This window comes from Uranotaenia lowii, chromosome 1, assembly GCF_029784155.1.
Source record: "Uranotaenia lowii strain MFRU-FL chromosome 1, ASM2978415v1, whole genome shotgun sequence".
NCBI lineage: Eukaryota > Metazoa > Arthropoda > Insecta > Diptera > Culicidae > Uranotaenia > Uranotaenia lowii.
Genome location: NC_073691.1, coordinates 92,380,892 through 92,404,177, shown reverse-complemented (window position 1 = coordinate 92,404,177; position 23,286 = coordinate 92,380,892). Strand labels below are relative to the sequence as shown.

Genomic DNA, 23,286 nt, shown 5'->3' with positions numbered 1-23,286 from the left:
TGCGGCCACTGGGTAGGGCTGGAGTGTGAAAGCGGTCATTGTGATTCGTTTGAAAATCGATATGCAAAAAAAAACAAGTGTGAATTGTTCATTTCGATGGTGGTCCATCCACAGAGTGTGTAGTCGGTAGATAGTGCTGTACAGCACCAGCAGTAAAATCATTCATCGCTTAAACCAGCAAGCAGCTGACCAATAATAATTGAATGGCGAAATCTGTATAAAGTGATACACGAAAAGCAACAACCAAAAATGTAGATATATGTATGTGCACACTTGTATGGGTTCAACAACAAATTGCGTCAATTTAATCACTCATCATAAAAAAGAATCAATCCAAAACCCAGAGCGGGAAGAATTCAACGAAAGCGGGAAGTGGTTTTGGAAAGAAGAATCATGTCCAATCCGCGCGCTCTGCGCGGGTTTTCCGATTTGTTATCAACGGCGAGGCGAAAAAAAACCATATATACCCAGTATCACGATATTGACGTACGAACGTTGTTGTGGGTACAGAGCAGTGAGCGAGTGCCGAATTTACTTCAACGGAGGCCTCGTGTTTTCGTGTGTTTTCTCCGCGCTGTAGTCGTCTATGCAGCGGCTTTTGATCATCCTTCCTCTGTGCCTGACTGTCGGTTCTGTTGTTACCATGCTCGAAAAAAATGATAAATCTATTGCGGCAGGGCGAAGCTTGCTCGCTCACCTTTTCCCTTTATTTCTCCTCTGTATGATTTGTCTACAGTCCATTTGGGACGAACTTAATCGATGAATGGGAAAGAGCGACCTGACTTAATTTTCGTTTCTATTAATCAATGCTACCCCCCATTCTGCCGTGATATGCCGAAGTGACGTATATGCCATTTGTTAAGTTTTCAGAAGGTTTTTCTCGTTTTCCACTTCTCCGGGATTTTTAATGAAATGTGATCTGTACTCAGTATCAAATTCCGTGAAAAGTTCCGGAGAAGTTGAAAATGGGGAAAAAGAGAATGACACTCTAATTGGCGGAAATTAAAAATGGCATATACGTCCCTTCGGTATATCAAGGCAGAAAATTTTGACAAATTGAGGAAATAGCTCAGTAACAGGAATATTTCTTAAGTTACTTAAGATGCTTAAAATGAGTTCTGAACTCAAATTCCAAGTATGAACCTGATTCCAAATTTTAAATTTGACACTAAATACTGAAATTGAGTTCATAATTATAAGTTGATTTTTTTTATGTCAGGGGTTGTATTCTTTTCATTCGATATTTTTGAAATATGGCAGGGGTATAAAGTGACAAAAATATTTAAAAAATAGAATTGCCTCAATTAAATTTTTGTTAATTTTTTATTCGTTATTCCAACTATCTCTAGATCTCCAACCAACACAGAAAAAGTGAAACATATCATAAATATTGAATTAGTTATTCCACGTGTGGCAGAAGTTTTGCCTGGATGAAAGCAAATGATCGAGTGATTGAGAGTATATTCTCAAAGTTGTTCAAATTTGTTCAAAAATTGTGTATCAAACTTAACGAAATTGGCAGTAATTGGTTAGAGAGTGTTTCCACATTACCTCTATAAATGTGTGTTTTTTAGTGTGTCATTCATAGTATATTGAGAGGTAAATTAAAAGTTAGAAGCATCGATACCGAATCGAAGCGAGTGATCTAAGTATGTGCTGCTAGAATCTGAGGCAGAATCTGCGACACCGATCAACGCGCAGTCCGAAAACAGATGGTCTGTATTTGCCGCTTGCTCAACAGTCTTTGTCGATGAGTGGTACGAGAAGAAAGTCGCGTTAATTGCCAGGTCGCAGTCGGTGGCACGCTGTTTCGGTGTTGTTTGCCTTGTCGCGGGGGCTCCTCAGCCCCCGCCGCAAACCACCAAAAAAGCAACCAGTCGACAAACAACGACCGTCACATTATCGACTACGCCACCGAAGAAGACGAAGCACTAACTGGCAGCACTACGGAGTTGTATCACAACCTACAGCAGCGGCAGACCATCGGAAATAGTAACTGCAGCACATCGAGTGATCGCAATAGCCCAGAAAACAGCACCAGTAACAACAACAACCGAATCAGCGGCAGCAACAGCAACGACAATCTACAGCAAACGTCCGACGAAACGGAAGCTCTGAATCCGCAGCTCCAGCAACAACTGCAGCAGTCGCTTTCCGGACAGCTGAAATTACCTCACATAGAAGAGGACGAGGAAGACGATGAGTTCGATATTGGTATGCAACATTTCCATAATCCCCTGCTACCATCCCGCATTAAAGCATGTACAATTCGATACGCAGATGTGGTGCGCTCGTTAACTCCTTCGCCGAAAATCAATCTTAATCGCATCAAGATCAAATCAAAGTCATCTGGCGGCTGTGGTAGCAGCAACAGCGCCAGTAGTAGTAACAGTAACAAAGCAGCCCTTGCCGCAGTTGCCGCAAGTGTGGCCTCGCTATCGGCCGGTCGCGAAGGGGCTGGCAGTGACTTCGAGTCGAACAGCAGCAGCAGCAACACCAACGTTTCGACAAAGATGCAGGCCGAGCAGGGTTCGATCGGGGACCTGCAGAAGTACCACAGTCGGTACCTGAAGAACCGGCGGCATACGTTGGCCAACGTGCGGTGAGTACACTGATTGTTTTGATGCTTTTTTGATCAAATATTTGAACCGATACATAATTTCACTATCACAAACATATGGGATGTTAGTTGAGATGACATAAATATTATTTAAAAAATGTACTCTGATGGAGATACTTCTTCCATGGACAAACTTCTTCTGCCTAACGGAACACAAATGGTCACTAAAAGCCACTGTATTCTGACTTACAGCGAATATCTTCTTTATCAGAAGTCAGATAAAGCTCGGAGAATTTGAAATTATGTCTTTTTTTTATGTAAATATGTAAATTGTAAATATTGAATATTTTTTTTTAATACAAAATCTATTTACACAGTATCTTTGTTTAGAACCATAAAACTCTTATTACCATAAACAAATCAAATACAAACTTTATATCTTGGGAATTTCAAATTTTATTTTTACGTTTAACATTTTTAATGATTTCATTAAAAAAAAGAGCTTATTTATGTGAAATCAGTTTCCATTTCATGAAAAGTTATATTTTTGCGAACAAAAACGATAAAAATGAGTGAGTCGGAAAAGTAAAAAGTTCAGATTCATTGAAACTGAGAAACACATTCTTAAATTTTAAATAAATAACACCGGCTTTCAAATTTAGTGTCTAAATTTTTTTTTTAATTACCTATAACTTCATTCTCTTTAATTTTTTCATTATGCCATATGCTAAAACCCATATTGCCAATATTGCTAAGAGATAAAAAATGTATGAGAAACAACTGTTGCATATCATCGCATTGCATTGCATTGAGGATGGCTGAAAGTAGTTGGTCGAAACGTCAAAAAAACGTTGTTATTTGGTTTCAAGTTCACTGAAAAGCATCAATCAGAAAACCAATACATATCATTTTTGTAATTTTCTTTGCCATCAGTTCAATTTATTCATGAGAGTTTCACTCAAATGTTTTTATAAACAATTATTTATTTAATATGGTTCAACCAATAAGTTCTAAGCTTAAATCATTTTTTGCATTTTTACAGTTGTAAGCAAAGGCAAAAAAGAATAGTATTGTGTCTTATTAATGAAAGACTGTTCTGTTCAAAAGCTTAAATAAGAATGAATTTTATTTCACATGACATGCATTGTAATGAGTGAAAACCATGGATTGCCTAGATTTCCACAAACTCATCTTGGATTGCTTCATCTCTAACATCTCCCCCTTAGAAAAGTTCGTAGTACTGGAAATATGATGGTAATCGGCGCTTTCGAGGTGGCGTTATTTTCGCAGCTCGTTTTCTTGTAATCCGAACCTCTTTAGGAATTCGTGGATGAGACGGACCAGCTTCTTCGATGATTTCTGGCAATGTCTGCAGTTGATCTTGTTGTACATCTGCTTCGGAATCAGCGGGTTGACCAACATCTTCATCTTCACTTCTGGATTGCGGAATCTTAAATTCTTCTAGCAAAACTTGAAGGGGAATTTGCTGCTCGGTTGACGTCATGTCTGATACTTTGCGTTTGGGATCATCTAGAAGAACGGTATAGACGACTTGACCTTTTCGCTCGATGATGATACCTTGGGCCCAGTGTTGCTGATTTCGGATGTGAATCGGATGTTGCTTGGAACCGTGCTTCTGGTTGTACTGCTTGTTTTGATTCTCGTTCACCAAAGTTGGTTGAGGTCTGGAACGCTTCATCAAATCGAATTTGGTGAGAATTTTCCGACCCAGGAGAGCTTCAGCAGGAGATTTGTTCTGTGGAAGAGATGCGTTCGGAGTGTACCTACCTGTAGGTTTCGAGGAAAGTCAGCAACGCTTCATCTGGATTTTTCTCCCCCATCTTGAGGAGAGCTCGTTTGAGTGTGTCGACGAAACGCTCTGCTTGACCATTGGACTGAGGATGAAAAGCGGGAGTTCTGACGTGCTCGATTCCATATTCTTGACACATCTTGATGAAAAGTTCGGATGCGAACTGGGTACCGTTGTCAGTGACGATAGAATGTGGACAACTGAAACGGGAAATACATTCACGAACTTTCGCTGCCGTTGTTGAGCAGGTTGTATTGTTGGTTGCAAAAATTTCTGGCCATTTGGAAAATGCGTCGATAATAACCAGATAGAATTTACCTCGAACAGGACCAGCGTAATCCAAATGTAGACGAGTCCACGGTTCCGTTGGAATTGGCCAGGAAGAGAGCGTTGATTTCACGGGAGCTTTTCCTGCTATGGCACAATCGGAACATTTTCGAACAAAATCTTCTTTGTCGCAGTCGATGTTAGGACAATAGACGTAGCTTCTCGCAATCGATTTCATCCGCTGCATACCTGGGTGACCCACGTGAAGTTGCCTTAGAACTGCTTCACGTAATGTTGTTGGAATCACGATTCGGTCCAGAAACATGACACATCCCAGTAAGCGCGTCCTCTCAAAAATCGACAGAGCATGCAATAAGTTGAGAGTTGAGTCACCGAACTTAGAATAAAACGATTAATTTCGACAACACTCCAAGAACGCAAATATTCGCATTCGGTTTGTCCTGCCGAGATACCTACAGGCAACGAAAACGAATGCGTACATGCGAAATCAGTTTGAATCGTACACTCGTACGGTGCAGTCGTAGGACTTCTCAGGCAGGCAAACACGCGTCTCGAAGGGAAACATACAAACACGATTCGGATTGTTTTCGTGTGTTTCTCTGGAGGGCGTGTCTTAGATTATTTCGTGGCACTCACTCAAGGCACGCGTATGGTGCGTTCCTCTCTGCCGATGTGATGATGCAAAATCGTAAGAGTGATCGTTACGATCCCTCTGTCGATTTGAGTTACCTCTCTGCCGATTCATGTTTACTGGGATTCGTCGATTTCGCAAAATGAATCCTTCCTTTTGAAAAATTGCAGCAAATCATCGTTGGATGTGGATGATGACCAATTGGAGGGTTCTGTCCTGTTTGGTCTCGTGCAAAATCATCTGATGATCGACTGGTAATGCTGTCACAGATTCGGCTTGTATACTTTGTATGTCGGTTTCAAGTTGCATGCTAGCGCGATCACGTAGTCTTCATCTGGCTTGGAATGTTGTCCAATCAACCTTGATAAGACGTCTGCATGCCCGAAGCTTTCAGTTGATTTGAACTCGATCTTGAAATCGTATTGTAAAAGAACGAGTGCCCACTGTTGTAGTCTGCTTGCTGTGTGGACTGGAACACCTTTCTTGGATCCAAAAATACCAAGAAGAGACTTGTGATCGGTGTGGAGGGTAAAATGCCGGCTAAAAATCATACGGTGGGACTTTGTGCAGGCAAAAACGAGGGCCACTCCTTCCTTTTCGCCTTGGGAGTAGTTTATCTCAGCGCTTGTGAGTGTTCGAGAAGCGTGACAATCTGCCTTGATGGAACCATCGGGGAAACGGTGCAGTAGAACAGCACCAATTCCATACTGCGACGCGTCAGCTGCTACAATCATCTCCAGTTTGGGATTGTAGTGGGCCAAAAGTAAGTCGGATTGCAATAGTTTCTTGAATTTTTCAAACGACTTATGACAATCTTCTGACCAGTTCCACTTGATTTCTTTCTTGAGCAGCGCATCCAACGGGTTACGTAAATCGTGCATGGACTTGGCGAATATCCCGTAATAAATGATTGCTCCAAGAAACGAACGTAAAGTTGAAACATCTTTGGGGGCTGGCATGTCACGATGATGTCGTCGAGATATCCGCTTGTGTCCTCCAAATCAGCGATCATGTTGTCGACAATTTGTTGAAATTCTCCAGGAGCAGTTTTTACCTCCGGAGAAAGTCGGTTGAACTGGAACAGACCCTTGTGAGTGTTTATTGTCTCGACTTGAAGATAAGCGTCCGACAAATCGATTTGTGAGAAAAACTTTTTGCCGGCCAACATTGCGAATATGCCTTGTGGAAACGGAAGTAGATGTTGGTCCGGGATGAGTGCCTGTAGAATAGTCGGCACAAATCCTCACTTTGCCGTTTGGTTGGGCCCATTCTGCATACGAAACCGGTGTGATGATGCCCAGATTTTGAAGTCGCTCGAGCTCTTCTTCAATCTTGGCGGTTGATGCGTATGGAACCGGACGTTTCTGTCGGAATACTGGCTTGGCACCAGGCTTGACTGTTAAGAAAACCTTCTTCTTTGAACAGAGCCCCAGTTGGTCGCTGAAAACGTTGACTTATTTCTTTTGAAGCCCATCGACTAGCTGAGCAGCTTGAGGGTAGCATTTTGTAGAAATCTGACGACACACCGCGTTGAACGGTACGTCCCAGAGACCAAATCCATTCAGCACCGAACAAATTGAGACCGCTTGCGTTGGAGACAAAACATCTTCCTTCTTTGACCACTTCGTGTAGGGTGATTCTAAAGGGAAGCTCTTTAATAAGAACCATACTGGCTGATATCTGCTGCACTGTCCAGTTGAAGCTTAACATATGTACCGTTGATGTCCGCTTGAACAAATTTCCGTTCGGCAGTATATTCCTTGGGCTTGGGCTTTGGGTCGCTTTAGTTTATTGTTTCTCCTCCTCCACAAACTCATCTTGGATTGCTTAACACTAGAAGGACCGGCAAATTGAATATACCTATTCGGACCGTGACCAGTCAAAATGACTGGTAAAGGGGAAATTTTTTATATCATAATATTTTTAACTTTTTTCTTCTGAAATTATTTTATAATTTGTTCAATAACATTTTCGATAAAAAATGGAAATATTTTTTCACCATGGGTGCACAGATTCACCTCAGTTTGGCATAGTTGACGAATGCGTGTATGTCATAAATTGAATGTTTCAAATAACTATCAAAAAATTAAAACACATTATCAATCTTATTATAAAACCAAGTTAGATGGCTATGAGTATTGACCATGGGTGCACGGTTTCACTTCAGTTTTGTTTTAGTTGATATTTTCTAGCATCCATCGCTCTGAAATTTTTCAACACTTTGCCTATAAATTATACCTGATGTTGTAGGTTTTAAAGCGTATTTTTTCTATAAGTAGAGCAATTTATCATGGGTGCACGGATTCACCGCCATTCATCCAAAATCAATTTTTTGCATGCTAAAGGTAAAACATAAAAACTTTAATATATTTAAATGAAAATTTGTGTTATATTTATGGGTTTTGTTGAGACAGAATGATTTAAATAACGATTTTTATTTTAAGGTCCGTTTTTTATATATCAATAATATCTTTAAATAAGAAATTTATTTATTTATTATTGAATAAACAGGTTTTTGTAATCGGTCTGATCAACATCCAAGAAATTGGAAAACGGTTACCATGGACCGAGTGAATTTTTGAAATTATATGCATCAAGTTATGTTGTGCAACGGAAAACAGTGAAATAAAAATAATGAAACAACATTGTCAAATGTACACGTTGATTTGTTTTTCGATTCACCAATATTGCATTTCAAATTCCCATTATATCTAATTCAAAAATATTTTGTGTTTTGAAGCAAGTTGAAAACTATGTATTCCTACTTATATAATTTTCAACGGCGAATATACAGCTAATCCGTGCACCCATGTTGAAATATCTTAGCGCCGATGTGGTCTATCAGATAGGCTGGCACGAGTATGGTCTAGGTATGCCAGACATACTGGGTTCGATTCCCCGTATCGGCAAGAAAACACTTGGATTCAAACCCCAAAAGTTGCCGACACGTAAGATGTGTTTCCTCTTATAATAAGAATGTTCAGTAAGAATGTTCAATCAGTTGCCATCTGGCCTGGTATATACACGGGTGCCGGAATACCTGTAAGTGAACTTGCATTGGAAATTTGTCGAGCCTAATAATCCAAGAATGCATGTGAATACATACTTGGGCAGAAACTGCGGTGAATCCGTGCACCCATGGTGGATAACCAACATATACAAAATATTCCGTGCACCCATGTTGAAATATCATTTAAATTATTCAGTTTCATGGCTGATGTCTTCAAATTTGAATAAAAAAGGACACAATTCATAATTATTTTACTCATACTAGTTTAGTATAAAACATATTTATCACCTAAAGCTACTCGATTACTCGTATTAAATCTAACATAACTTATACAAATCTTGATGAAATTCCGCCAAATTTTGACAGAAAGTTTAATTATAGTTGAGCAACAAAACAGACCAAAAAAATTGGGAGTAAAGTGCTTGAAGCGCCACACAGCGGCCAATCCGAGAACTTTTTCTATAAATCTTCATGACTTCGCATCGAAAATCAATAATTTTATAACGAATGACACACTTCTGCCCACAATAAATAAACTAGGGCTCATTGACTTGAATGTAGCTTGCAAATGAAACCATAAGCAAGCGAAAAATTTTTATCATGTTTGAATTATAGGGTTGTGAATTTTACCGGTCATTTTTACTGGTCACGGTCCGAGTGTCCATGGCGAAATTTTTCTCGCTTATTAAAAGAGCTAGTGAAATAAAAAATACAAAGTTTTGTAGGGTTCAAATTTTATGAAAAGTCGTATTTTTTGCGAATTTTTAAAGCGTAGTGTTCAAAAGATATTCAACAAACAAAGTGCCCAACCAGTCATTTTGACTGGTGCGGTCTTTCTAGTGTTAATCTCTAACACATAGAAATTTCAGCCTACTTCAACTTTTCTCCAAAGTTTGTTGCTATGGTTCTCGATTTGAGTTTTGTTTTCTGCCGAATGTGGAATAAAATCCCGATCGGCGGAGAATGCTAAAATATCTTCAATTTGAGATTTCACATGATATTCAGGAAATTAAGTTGGAACAAATGTTTATAGAAATATCATTTTTAGGACAAAACTAAATATTTTGTAAAAATAAATCATAAAAAGGCAACGTTTTTACTAAGTAATTGAATAATATGTTCTTAAACCTGCTATGAAATACGATTTAAGATTATTTGAGTCTCACAAAACATAGCTCTAATGCTGGAGCACGTTTGGTAAATGGTAGTTAGCATTTCTTCTAACAATGAATGAGCTAGCAAAGGAAAAAAATGTTGATTAAATTTTGCGTAGACTTTATCTACGAGGCACATCTGGTTTTTTTGAAAACCGCAAAACAACAACTACTAGTCCATTGAAAAAATTGTTGCACCGGTAAATAAAGTCCTATTTCGAGGGTAAAATTTACTATCGAGGTCAACAAACTTATCATGATATTAAGAAATCAATAATTATGCTAGTTGACACCAGAAGCTTTTGGAGAAATTAAAAATTTGTCTGAGGTCTCTTAAATAGGTCTTATTGATAGCATTTATTCGTGTTTGTAAGAACTTTCCTCACATGGAGGCGCGATTGATGTGTCCTTCAAGTTTTTGGGGAGTGAAGAATATTCCTATTATCATTATACATTTTTGATACTTTGCTATAAGTTCATTCTGGCAAGGCGGTCCTTACACGACAAAACCATATGCTTGAATTGAGTACTGCCAGCAAGATTACAGCGATACAGTAAGCACTAATGGTTGGACATAAGACGGGAAAATACCCAAATAAAATCGCGTCTAACAAGATACAACTTATTAATCAATGGTTTAAGGCTCAGCTTTGGGCAATCAAATTTTTGGTGTATTAAAATGTTTGAATGCGTTATCATCAAAAATAATCACAAAAAAGGGGATGTTGCGAAAATGTGCACTTTTCGATGAACGAACCTTCCAAAATTGCCAATAAAATACACTAAATGCTTTTTATAGGGCTTCAGCAACTTCTAAACTCATCATAATGTATGAGACAATTGTAGATCGTGGCATGTGTCAACTTTGTTTCAAAGACAGTGAACCATTTTATCCAACCTACAACGTGTCAGGTCCAAAAAACTGTTTTTTGAAAAGACTTTTTTTTACTTTGACTGTAACTCCTGAGAGTGATGTGATAGGACTTTGACATATTGAACAAACTTATGTATTTTGATCAGATAAACAACTTTGTTGAAGACATCAATTTGAAAAACAAAAAAGTTAGCATTTTTATCTCGCTATCGGTGGACCCCTTGGCAAAAAATTTTATACTAGAATATGCTCCATGTAAAACTGAACAATGTTGCTGAAGACATCAAATGTCTATCTCTTCATCTCTAGATCAACTACTGGTCGCAGTGGGCTCTCCCCTACAGGAAGGATCTCTTCATCTCTGAGCGCTATTAATTTCGTACAGCTAGATTGATGTTCTGCACCACTGTGCATTGTAGAAATGAAGTCAAGCCTAAAGCCTCACTTCATGGAATCAACAATCTTAACTTATATTCAAATTTAAGCTAGCTATTGGGTTCTCTAGGACTTCTTAAGCGATTTACCATGTGAACTTTGGTCGAATAGTTGATTCACAGCTGATTTTGGGTCTCCCACTGGGACTTTACTAGGATTTTTCTCGTTCCTGCCCAAAAAAAAATTGTCTATCTCAGCTATCTCAAAAACCACTTGACAGATTGTCACCAAATTTTGTGAACGTACATTTTACATTATTAGGTAGCTTCACTGAAAATGTCATCAATTTCCGTCCATGCACTCAAAAGTTATGAAGATTGTGAGAATCGTGTTTGACTGTGTTGACAAAAGGAAAGACGAGAGCTGTTTCATCAAATGAAATTTAAATATTTACTTATTCACATTCACCCGTAAAGAAAGACCAATCACGTGAAGTTCGTACCAGACAATCAGTAGGTACGTTATTATCTCACTAATTTAATCTCATAATTATGTTAATATGAATGCACGAAAAATAACTGCAATGAAAGTGTTGTCACCAGATTAGCTCAAATTGATATTTATAACATTTCAAATGACGAATACACATCCACTTAGAAAAATACTCTTATGTTAATTCATAAGATCATCTTATGACGGGAATGAACTCAAAGGATAAACACCAATTCCAATGACATTGACATCCGGTACCAAGCTTTGACATCCGGTACCAAAAAGTTCTTTGACTGCGTTTTTATGCCGGTACACTGGCTGAAAAGTAAACACAAATAAAAAGATTTTCAGCTAACAAATGTTTACGGAATTCACAAAAAGTTAATTTCAATCCATTCAAACTTACCATTTGGAAGATCTTAACCACATTCACTAGCTCTGAGTGCTTCTTTCTGATTAGGGATGAAATTAATGGCCGTCGAAATGAATAACTGGGTATCATTATATTTTGACAATGTCACTTCTTCCATTGTTCATAAAAACAACCCATGACAATAGAAAGAATTTCATAAGACTATAATGAAAGCAAATTTGTAATCTAAAAATCGGTTAATGAGACGTATCCTATGAAAATTATAATAATAATTTGCTTGAGTGTTTGGCATTGTATTGTTTCCAACCACAAGTAGGCCACTACTGGTCGTTCAAAAATTCCAGTCGGCCGGCAGATGTGGATTGGTTGGATCAAAATCGCAATTATTTTATAAATATTGAAAATATCCTCAAGCACAGAGCAACATAGCAGCCAATAATATCGATGGAGAGGTTTGAGTAGGAGTTCGGTTTACAAACAACAATTGCCTTCGAGCCAAACACCACCGCCGAACGGAGATTGAGCCGTTAATTCGGCCGTCTCTGTTTAGACGCCGCGACGTCGTCGTCATCATCGAACGTCGACCGAGGGCAAAAACTGTGCGGCCCACTACCGCGTTATTTTGTTGGTTTTTTTTTCATTCTAAATCGAAAACAAAACAAACTCCCGAGGGTCACCCACCGGGGCTGAATCTACCAAAACTGAAGGGAACGGAACAGGGAAAGCGTGGAAGTGAATCCGAGAAAACATTCCGTTGATGCTGCGGGAAAATTCTACTCATTGGGAAAAGCGGGTTCTCCGGAGGAAGTGTGGAACCTTGCCATTGAGACCTAAACGGCAAGGCAGGGTGGGATAAACACTTGTACCTACCTAATATCTCGAGCGAGCGAGCTGAGAAGAAGACGAGCACGCTTTCGTAGATCGTTTGGATAGCGACTAATTATATGATTAGGAACGTGAATCTCATTCGTGCTTGCTTAAAGTCGGGCAAGCAGCTTGTCTTGCTGCTCGTTTGCTGGGCGCGCTTCTTGTACCGAGTGAGATTTTTTTTCTGCTTAGTCTCGTTCTGTATTCTCACCCGATGCGATGGATGGAATTCTCACTAACAAACAACCCAGTCAGTGTTTGACGACGTTGATTACACTTTCTTGATCCACACAACACTCACTCTGACTACATTCTACTGGTGATAACGTGTCTGGCTTTATTTGATTTTTTTTGTTTTCTGGCACAAGAGATAGAGGGGCGGAAAGAGAAAGTGAAAAGTCGATGCCATCGTTCAGCAAACATTTTAGCACAGATTGATAGATTCTAATTTCTTACGTGCCCGGTCGTACAAATTGACGTTTATAAATAGTTTGGATTATGCTCCGCTGCTGGAGTACCTCCTTACTGGAGAATACCTTTTTCGATAAGGAGTCAACGATTTCTAGTGAAAGATTGGGACCCAAATGAGCTGATAATCGTGGGTTTAGCTGAACCCCAATCTCCCACCTATCCTATTGTCAGTTGTACAAGTAGTGCAGTCAAACGCGAAACATCAGATTGGGGGTACAGCCAGACCCCAGAACAATAATATAGCTCTTTTTCTATTCTAAACATTTTTGTTTAACTTGTTTTTCAAAAAACGTTCGCAAACTAGAATAGAATACATTTTAGAACTAGGAATGGCCACCCGATTGGTTTGGCCCATGTAGCTGAAAAAACACTGCTGTTTTCTACGCCCTTGGTTTGGGTCATTATTTTTCTTAAGAATGTGTTTGTCCTCCTGTCCCGTTTTTAGCATGGATTCTTCATCTCCATTATAATTAATCACAGCAGGCCACAGTGCGTTTTGGCAATAATTTGCTGAAAAACGAAAAAAACCTTTCAAAAAAACCCAAATCACTTTTCTCAACCCTTACTCACGAACAAATGAATTGTTTTCTCTAATATAAACCGACACTACAGTATTCTGATTAAAACATCTTCGCCATCAGCACACAAATATGGCATGTTAGTCAACGAGTGTAAGATGAAATCTTTCTTCAATTCCAGGGGCAGTACGTGGAAGTACAGAAAAACGCCATTGGAACTAGATGCTCTCGTAGATGGATTCCGAAAAACACAGGAAAAAAAAACCTCTAAATCATGAGATCGCACCACATCCGATGCAATACGGCTTCGGATCATCCGGATATCTTTTTAAAAAATATTTTCAATGATTTCACTCCTTAAACGAACAAAATATTTCAATTTTCCGGAAGGAGAAAAAAACGCGTGCGCTCCCATCAAGTCAACGCCTACTCCGCATCATGTTGATCTTAAAACTTAAATAAAACTACTAGATTGCGTTATCTGCCGATAACGAAACACTTCGCAGTTCCATTTTACCAGCGTTGAAATGAAACACAGAAGTTACGCTTCTTTCACAAAATTCTAAAAAGATAGCCGCAATCATGATAGCTAAAATTTCCATCTACAATTTGCTGGTAGTGAAAAAATCATCATTTTTTCGCAAAGAAAAATACAAATGAGCCCACCTATTTTTACATATTTCTTCTACAATCTTTTCCAATTCAGCATTGCAACCTTTCTCCCCACACACAAAATACTATTTTCGCTTTAATTCCATCGCTCATGCAAAGCTGGCAACCAAATAATTTTGCATTTTTTCACTTATTGCCACCAAAAATCACCTAGTCAATAATATTTTCCCCAGGTTTAGTTAAAAGTCCGACCGATAGAATGATGTATATATTCGAGAACTTACATTATTGGTCCGGGAATCCTAAGTACGCCCGCTGCTGCTCATTGCCCATAGGTATCTAAAACGAAGTAAGATAATGTTACAAAAAAAAACTTTAAAAAGAAATTAGCATTACCTTTTCACTACTTGGTGGCGGTGAACTTTTCCAGAAAAAAACTCCAAACCCTCATTCGGCTTTTACTTTTTAAGTTCCTAAACCAAATAGATATAGGTATTACTTGTTCGTCTGGGACATCAATGTAGGTTGATCAAAATTCGAGATCTACTCAAGCTTCAATAATATTTGAGAACTAACTATCAGATTGTATAATGAAGGGTAGGAAAAAATAGCCAAATCTACCAGCTGTTGATCTATTTTAGCAATTGAGCAGTTGAGAAATCTCCTACAGCCAAATCAACTTCACATGAACGCTAGTTTGTTCGTAGTAATCGATGTTGATTAGGCAAAATTATGGGTTCAACCAAAAATCTGTGATATGGAAGAGCCAATCATACGAGTTTTGATAACAACTAGTAGAGTTTTTTATCCGTGTTCAGCGAAAGATTGATTTTTACACCTAAAATGTTTTACTGAAACCTAAAGTTTTTGCTGGTTGTATAGCTTTTCAACATTGCTTTAGAATATTTGATAAATTATCCAACAGGATTTGGAAAAAAATAACACGCCTCTTATTTTATAAATTTTAAAAATAATTATGTTATGTCATGTGTGTCCTTAGCTGAACTTTTCGGTTTTGCGGGTTTTGGGTAGTATGCGGAGTCGAATATTCGACCGGTCGAATATTCGATACATCTTTAGTGGAAAAAAATGGTCTTCTTTCAAATACTCAATTTGGGTTCGTCTTCGAATTTTACTTTTTGGTTCGCAGAAACCTCCTTGTCAACCATGGAAAAGCTCATAAAACTTCAATTCTTATGCCTTATGCCTTCAGAAGATCAAACATCATAAGTAAAGCGTTTCAGAACCTTAAAATAGAGATTTAAAATGTTTCAATATAGTGTATTTATTCCGCGTATACAGTCATAACAATCACTTCCGGCACCGGTCGACACAATCCGCGAGTCCTTGTGGTAATTGATGTAGATTTGCGGTATTTGTTACCTGAATATACTTCTTCTAACTGTAATTATGGCACTGACCACAATTATAGGGCGGCCTCTGGTTCAAAGGGAATCATTTTCTTTAACCCTGCCTTTGGACGACTCTGAGCCTAAAAAATGCAGAAAAAATCCAAAATATGAGCGCTAATAATCATAGCAGCTGCGCCTACTAGCGACACGTGAAAATAATAACGACGCAGCGCGAGATTCCTAGGAGACTTGAAGCATGCGATTGATGGCCTAAGGAAAATGTACAGTAAATTACATAAACAATGTTCGAGTACCTACTACATCGAAATCGCCTACTGGACTGAAAAAAGAAAAACAAATCTGCGAATGACAGAAATCCCGTTAGTAAAAAAGCGTCGCTAGTCATACTGTCGCTATTCGGTTTGGTGCTATACACATAATAACAATTTCGAAACGAAGTCGGTAATATCTCGAAAATTCATCGCCTACTGCTTGTTCTCCGAATCTTCTGGGACCAATTTGTTCCGAAGAATGTAATTTTTGCACAATTTTTATAAGAAAGTCGCTCAAAACGAACTCAAGACTGAAAATCACTATGGTTTCCTATTTCCTTTTTTTTACCTGGAATTCCGAAAAGCAAACTGGCGTGAATTAAGTTCTTCGGATCTTCTGGAAGGACCCACAGAACATCAAAATTCGTCGCTTCACTTTGGTTCTTCGGATCTTCCGGAACCAAGTAGCTTCATTTTGGCTCTCCGAATCTTCCGGAACCAAGTCGTTCAAAAAATTGTTAGCGTCAAGTGGCGTGACGTAAGTTCTCCGGATTTTCCGGAAGAAACCACAGAACATTCAAATTCGTCGCCTCACTTTGGTTCTCCGGATCTTCCGGAACCAAGTCGCTTTACTTTGGTTCTCCGAATCTTCCGAAACAAAGTCGTTCAAAAAATTGTTAGCGTCAACTGGCGTGACTTAAGTTCTCCGGATTTTCCGTAACAAAACCACAGAACATCCAAATTCGTCGCCTCACTTTGGTTCTCCGGATCTTCCGGAACCAAGTCGCTTTACTTTGGTTCTCTGGATCTTCCGGAACCAAATCGCTCAAACACTCAAGATTGTTGGCGTCGCTATAGTTCTCCGGACTGTCTGGAACCAAAGCACTTTCCTTTTGTTTTCCGGATCTTCCGGAACCAAACATCAAAATCATAAATTAATCACTTCCTTTGGTTCTCCGAATCTTCTGGAACCAAGTCGTTCAAAAAATTGTTAGCTTCAACTGGCGTGACTTAAGTTCTCCGGATCTTCTGGAAGGAACCACAGAACATCCAAATTCGTCGCCTCACTTTGGTTCTCCGGATCTTCCGGAACCAAGTCGCTTTACTTTGGTTCTCTGGATCTTCCGGAACCAAGTCGCTCAAACACTCAAGATTGTTGGCGTCGCTATGATTCTCCGAACTGTCTGGAACCAAAGCACTTTCCTTTTGTTTTCCGGATCTTCCGGAACCAAACATCAAAATCATAAATTTATCACTTCCTTCGGTTCTCCGAATCTTGCGGAATCAAGTCGCTTCACTATGGTTCTCCGCATCTACCGGAACAAAAATGCAAAACTCATAAATTCATCGCTTAACTTTAGTAAACCGGATCTTCCGGAACCAAGTCGCTTCACTTTGGTTCTCCGGATCTTCTGGAACCAAGTAGCTTTAGTTTGGTTCTCCGAATCTTCCGAAACCAAGTCGTTCAAAAAATTGTTAGCGTCAACTGGCGTGACTTAAGTTCTACGGATCTTCCGGAAGGAACCACAGAACATCAAAATTCGTCGCTTCACTTTGGTTCTCCGGATCTTCCAGAACCAGTACCTTCATTTTGGCTTTCCGAATCTTCCGGAACCAAGTCGTTCAAAAAATTGTTAGCGTCAAGTGGCGTGACGTAAGTTCTCCGGATCTTCCAGAAGAAACCACAGAACATCCAAATTAGTCGCCTCACTTTGGTTCTCCGGATCTTCCGGAACCAAGTCGCTTTACTCTGGTTCTCTGGATCTTCCGGAACTAAGTCGCTCAAACACTCAAGATTGTTGGACTATGGTTCTCCGCATCTTCCGGAACCAAAATACAAAACTCATAAATTCATCGCTTAACTTCAGTAAAGCAGTATAAATTTTATGCGTCATGCACTTTTATGTGTGGTTCCAGTTTTTCGCATTTAGTACCTCAAGCAAGTTTGAAAGAAATAGCGAACAAGTTTAAGACTTAAATTTATCATTCGCAGCAAATGATTTACTAAATCATGAATGTGTTTCGAAACTTCATCAGTAATTTTATCGAAACTCTTCAAGTGTCTCAGTAAAAAAAATAGCCACAACAATCACCTCATACGACCCGTTCAAAAGGGACTAGATGTTTTTATTTGTTTTTGTTTAACCGAACCGAATTTTTTTACAGTTCTCCCCCCTCGCCTTGGAGACATCTGGTAGATCAGCCAAATAGCATAAAATTGATTCAAAATGATCGTTAGGACTTAACACACTTTTCAAGGCCTAGCTTGTACATCTGTTCATCTATGATTAAAGTATGAAGCGATACTTGTCGGCATGCTTCAGCACGCTCTACAGCGAAAGATACTCTGATACACCTAAAATGTTTTACTGCAAGCTTAAGTTTTTGCTAGGCTGTGTAGCTTTTCCGACAGTGCTTTTGAATGTTGTGTACATTACCCAAAGTGATTTGAAAAAATTAACAAGTCTGTTAATGGTAATTTTTTTTGAATTATTATGTTATGTTACGTTTATTTTTAGCTGGAATGTTCGGTCAGAAAAATATTCGGTTTTGCAGTTTTTCGGTAATATTCGGAACCGAATATTCGACCGTCCGAAAATTCCGTACATCTGTACTGAAAATAAATGGTACACCTCATATGTAGGTTCTAGAACACCACTTTTCTGATCAGAGTAGGTAGAACAAGGGGATGGCAAGCCTATCCTTTGTCATTGAATTTGACAACCATCGAAATTACGGGCCCACGATTTTCTGGGCCCATAACAAACCTGACGTTTTGCTGTCAAGGACCCGAACTAAATGTCAAATCCTAGAGAATTATGAATGATTGCACACTAACACAACAATCGTTCTGGTTCCTCATTGGTTGTAATTTTGACTTTTTCAATTCCGTACTGCTTTGAGAGGAAATCACCATAAAAGTTTCTCCTGAGGGATAGAAAAAAAAGAAAAAGATACTTGTTCGCCAGAAGAGCCAACTTGCCATCCCCCTGAGGTAGAAGGTTTGAAAATACCTTCAAATGTTTTGTTTTGATTATTTATTGAACTTTCAGTTCAGAATCAGAGATCCTTAGCTATAACACAACATTAAACAACTTCATTGAACGATCGACAACTTTGACCAAGTTAGAGATTTAATTAGCGCTTCTAAATTTTAGGTTAGCAATGTCAAACACTGTGTATATAGGCATAGCAATTTCTCGCGATAATTCCCACTGCTATTGTCTGATTTCGTTAGTATACGTTCAGATGATTTCCATTCGATCTTTCTCTAGTTTCTGGCTAGAAATCCGATAAAATGAATGGCTTGAGCGAGTTTTTTGCAGAGCTAATTCGTCCCTATTTCCAACAGCCAACCTCAATCACAAATTCAAGCTCAATTTGACTCAATTCAAACTAACCATGTTCTTTTTCTTTGGGGAAAACAAATCAATGCGTTTAAAAAAAGATTTCTTCATTGAGATTTATTCCAATGCCGAAAAAAATAATTTAAAAGCACGCCTACTGCGGAGTTGACAAATGAAAGATGGTTCCCTAATGACACTAAATGCCATTGAATCCTAGCCAATGTGTATATTGCAGAACGTCAACGAAATGGGTACAGGTAGTTTACCGCAAGGTTAGTGCTACTTTCATTCGGTAGATTTCCTCCAGCCGTTAAAAATAAAATTTAAATCTTCACATGTATCAGGAATCGAAATTTATGCTGTTGAAAAAGGGTTTCGTACGGTCGGACGAAGAACAACACAGAGATACCTCTACCCTTCATTCAATCGAATTGAGAACAGCCATCCAGTACAGCGGCCAGTGAAGCATGGGGCATCATCGGATCAGATTCATGTAAGAATATGTATTACGACGAACGATCATTGAATAGCGCAGGGTTTCGTTCATTTCATCCGGCTTCTGTGCGCGGATTTGAAGCGCAGCCTACTACCTATCTACAGCGGAGTATTCTGGGGACACAGTGGGTCATCCCCTTGGATGATTTTATTTTACAATTTTGTGATCTTCCAGGGTTTCATACGAATGGTTTATGGCAGATAGGACTGCAATGTGATTTTAACAGATCGCGCTGTTCGGTGAACCCACGGTGTGTGTAACGTCGTCACCGTTTCGTGGATGCTGTAACAAACGATTAGCCCGTTGAGTTCCCATCCCATCCAGTCAGTAGCGCAGGCAGGCAGGCAGCCTATCAATTTGTTTCTGAAACTAGACTACCGAGAGCGTATAATTATAAAATGTGTATAAGTGCAGTTTGATTTATTTTTCGCATGAGTCGAGTTAATTTGCACGCCACCATTCCACCCTGCGCGCGCTCTCGCTTACAAACACGCGCTGCGTCGTCATCATCATCGTCGCAACTTGTGTGCGCTCCGCTTCGGATGATCTCTTTTCCCTGTTCCAATACTCACCGGTGCGGCCAGTTTGAATTAGAACCTGGTGCGGAAAAGTTGACATGACTGAATAAGACAGGGGTGCTCCAAACGCTGAGCACTGTGCTAAAGAATTTTTTGGGGGAAAACATCCAATCCGAGTAGGCGTAATACTTCCTTCCAGCCTTTGCTTGGAAGGAACGATTCGCCCTAGCGGATGCTGCAGCAAAAGACGGGAGGGAAAAACTTTACCACGGCTTCTTGGATTCATCGAGTTTTGTTTTTCTTCTGTGGTGGTTAAGGGCTCTTCTCCTGAGACGGGAAATGATCCCGCATGGTCTACTTGGATTAACAGAAAAAAAAATCATTGCTGATTATTCGTCCCATGTTTTAAAAGTTTGAAATTTTGCATAAGCAAAAGTGAGAAGTGAGCGGATCGAAGCGAAAGTGAAAGTTTATTCAGATGGAATCTTGCTCGATTTGTCTCCGGGCGCGGCAGGAAGTTAACGCTGTGAGCAAAGTTTCTTAATGAATTTTCAAGTGCGCATTACAATACGGTTGCAAAAGTTGATAAAAGGTTCCCTCTGTTGTTGGTGGTTTTAAGCTCGAGAGAAAGAAGAAAGCGAATTCGATTGTTCTCCCTGGGTCGATTTCCAGTAGTGCGAATATTGAAGTTAGTAGAAGAAATATTTTCAAAAAATAAACCCATCGACCGAGGCACGGAATTCCTGGAAGTGGAACGGAGAAAATGTTTCCCGATCGCAGTAAATGGAACGCTCGAAGGGGGTCTAGGACACTCAAAGTTAGGTAAGTGGGCTATTAGAATATTGGCTGGGTACGATACGATATGGCTTGGGGATGCTTGGTACGGATCGAAAGCTCTCATCTCCAGTGGGAGTTTATCCTTTTCCGTTTTTGAGCACACGGATATTAAAACAGGAGACCGAGCCCGAGCCCGAACACGCCATGTAAATAATCCGCTGGGATTCCTGACCGAAATCGATTAAATTTGATTGCTATGGGAGCGGCGATGGGCGATGGGTTCAAGTGGCCTCCCCGGCTGATGACATGTGAGGATTTCAAGGTGCTCTCGAGGGGCTTCCTGAACCGAAGACCGAAGCAAAAGACGGTTAAAGAGGATGCTCTCGAAGAGTGAAATCAACATATGCAAGTAAATAAAGGCCTAATTCAATAGAGTACCTGGTGTGAAGAAAATGGACTCTCTATAAACATTCAATTTATTGAATTTTCTGGCTTTTTTGTGAAGCTTGTTTGCTCCGTACACATGTGTATTAAGTGACTCAACTTCCCGATACGTGCACCTGTTAAGATTTTGGCACTCGTTCATGTACATAGATCCCATATGACTTGTTACGGCATTTTAAGTAGGCTTACTCGTGCTGACAGTTGGCAGCCAGCCGGTTTTGGCACTGTCAATATTGGGAGCAATCACTCAAATCGTAATTACAATTCAACGGCATTTTTGATAATCCATACATATACAGCTGCACTCTCTGATGTTGCAATCAATTTAAATACCATAAAAATGCTTTTTTTGTCTTAACAATCGTTGAATCATGGTAAAATAAAACAATATTCCACATTTTCTAGCAACTTTTCAACAAATTCGTTTATTTCTATTTAATCACAGTTCATCGTCAGTAAAAACAAAACAATTTAAAATCCTTCAAACATGGTAGGCGGCGTTGACTTGTGTTTATCTCACCCAGGCTATTTGAATGTGTAGAATTGATTATTTTCATCGAGAAAATGATTGGCAAAACTGTCACCGAAAGTGTTGGCAATGAAATTATTGCAAAGTAGTCCATGAAAAAAGAAGAATATTTTTCAACGGATTTTAGACCAAAAATGACAAAGATGAAAAACATGACAAAATGAAAAGAATGACAGAAATTACAAAAAATGAAATAAATGACAAAAATGACAAAAATGACAGAAATGACAAAAATGACAAAAATGACAAAAATGACAAAAATGACAAAAATGACAAAAATGACAAAAATGACAAAAATGACAAAAATGACAAAAATGACAAAAATGACAAAAATGACAAAAATGACAAAAATGACAAAAATGACAAAAATGACAAAAATGACAAAAATGACAAAAATGACAAAAATAACAAAAATGACAAACATGACAAAAATGACAAAAATGACAAAAATGACAAAAATCGAAAAAAAATGACATGAAATGACAAATAAAAAATAAAGAAAAAAAAAATGACAAAAATGAAAAAAATACTAGGAATAATGACAAAATTTACTTTAATGTGAAAAAAAATTACAAAAATTACAAAAATTACAAGAAAAATAAAAAAAACTAACTTAAACTTTAAAAATTTTAAATAAAATCATAATTACTCAAGTTTCAAAAAATTTTCATAACGAAAACTATGAAAAAAGAGAACTAATTAAAAAATATTTCACGTTCTTTATGGTAAAAAAAAGAACATCTAGTTCGTAAGGGTCATATTTTACTTTTACTATTTTGGTTGTTATTTTCAAAACTATTGATCCGGTGTTCGTAGATTCTACCATTTTGGAATGGTCTTAAAATTCACTATCTATTTATGAAAAAAAATATTTGTTTTTTTATGTCGTCTGAAAACTGAACCAAAAAAACAAAATGGCCAAAAAAGTTGGCGTTTTCGAACGCCGGCGAGGCACCCCGTCTCCCCAGTATGCTCCTCTAGATATAAGACTCTACTAGATACTCGACTCTAGAACTCTAGATACTTTGTACCTCTACGCCATAAAGTCGGGGCCCCTGACCATAATTCCCATCCGAACCTGTAACGAAGGCTGTACCTGTGATGGGAGACTAAGTCCGTGTTTGAGCGCTCATCGGCTTCCTCAGTTTCACGTCAAAACTCCAGCATATACATATACCCTGCCTCTTGTTACGATTCAAGACTGAGGACCTCTCCTCTGACGACTCGAGGTCCGGTCTTTACTCGTAACTCGACTCTCGCTTGATTTTCACGACTATCGTGCGCTCCGCCTCTGTTCGAGACCACCCGCCGACGACGTGAAGTCACTCTACCCGAGAGTCACCGTCGGGAAACATCCGAGTCGTAGCGTTCCAAGTCCCGTACGTGTGCCGTGACAGGCGCGAGTCCAGGACAAGCTGCTCTCGATCTGGCACACAACGGGCAGGAAAATCCACGGGCCAAAAATCCTAGGGTTGCCAGCCAAGGGGTTAAAGAAGACCGGACATCGGTCGGAGTA

The 23,286-nt window shown here is 39.1% G+C and overlaps 1 protein-coding gene across 2 annotated transcripts in view; it reads left to right on the top strand.

Moving 5' to 3' along the window:
* The first annotated feature begins 2,070 nt into the window (after positions 1-2,070).
* LOC129740179 (cAMP-specific 3',5'-cyclic phosphodiesterase) overlaps positions 2,071-23,286 on the top strand; it is a 204,729-nt gene continuing 183,513 nt past the window's right edge. Inside the window, exon 1 of one of the 2 annotated variants that reach the window (XM_055731797.1) lies at positions 2,071-2,602. In XM_055731797.1, the coding sequence (XP_055587772.1) occupies positions 2,217-2,602 (386 nt within the window). In that variant the 5' untranslated portion in view covers positions 2,071-2,216. Of the gene's footprint in view, positions 2,603-20,078; positions 20,843-23,286 lie in introns of those variants that run through there. The other variant, XM_055731798.1, reaches the window with a different exon arrangement.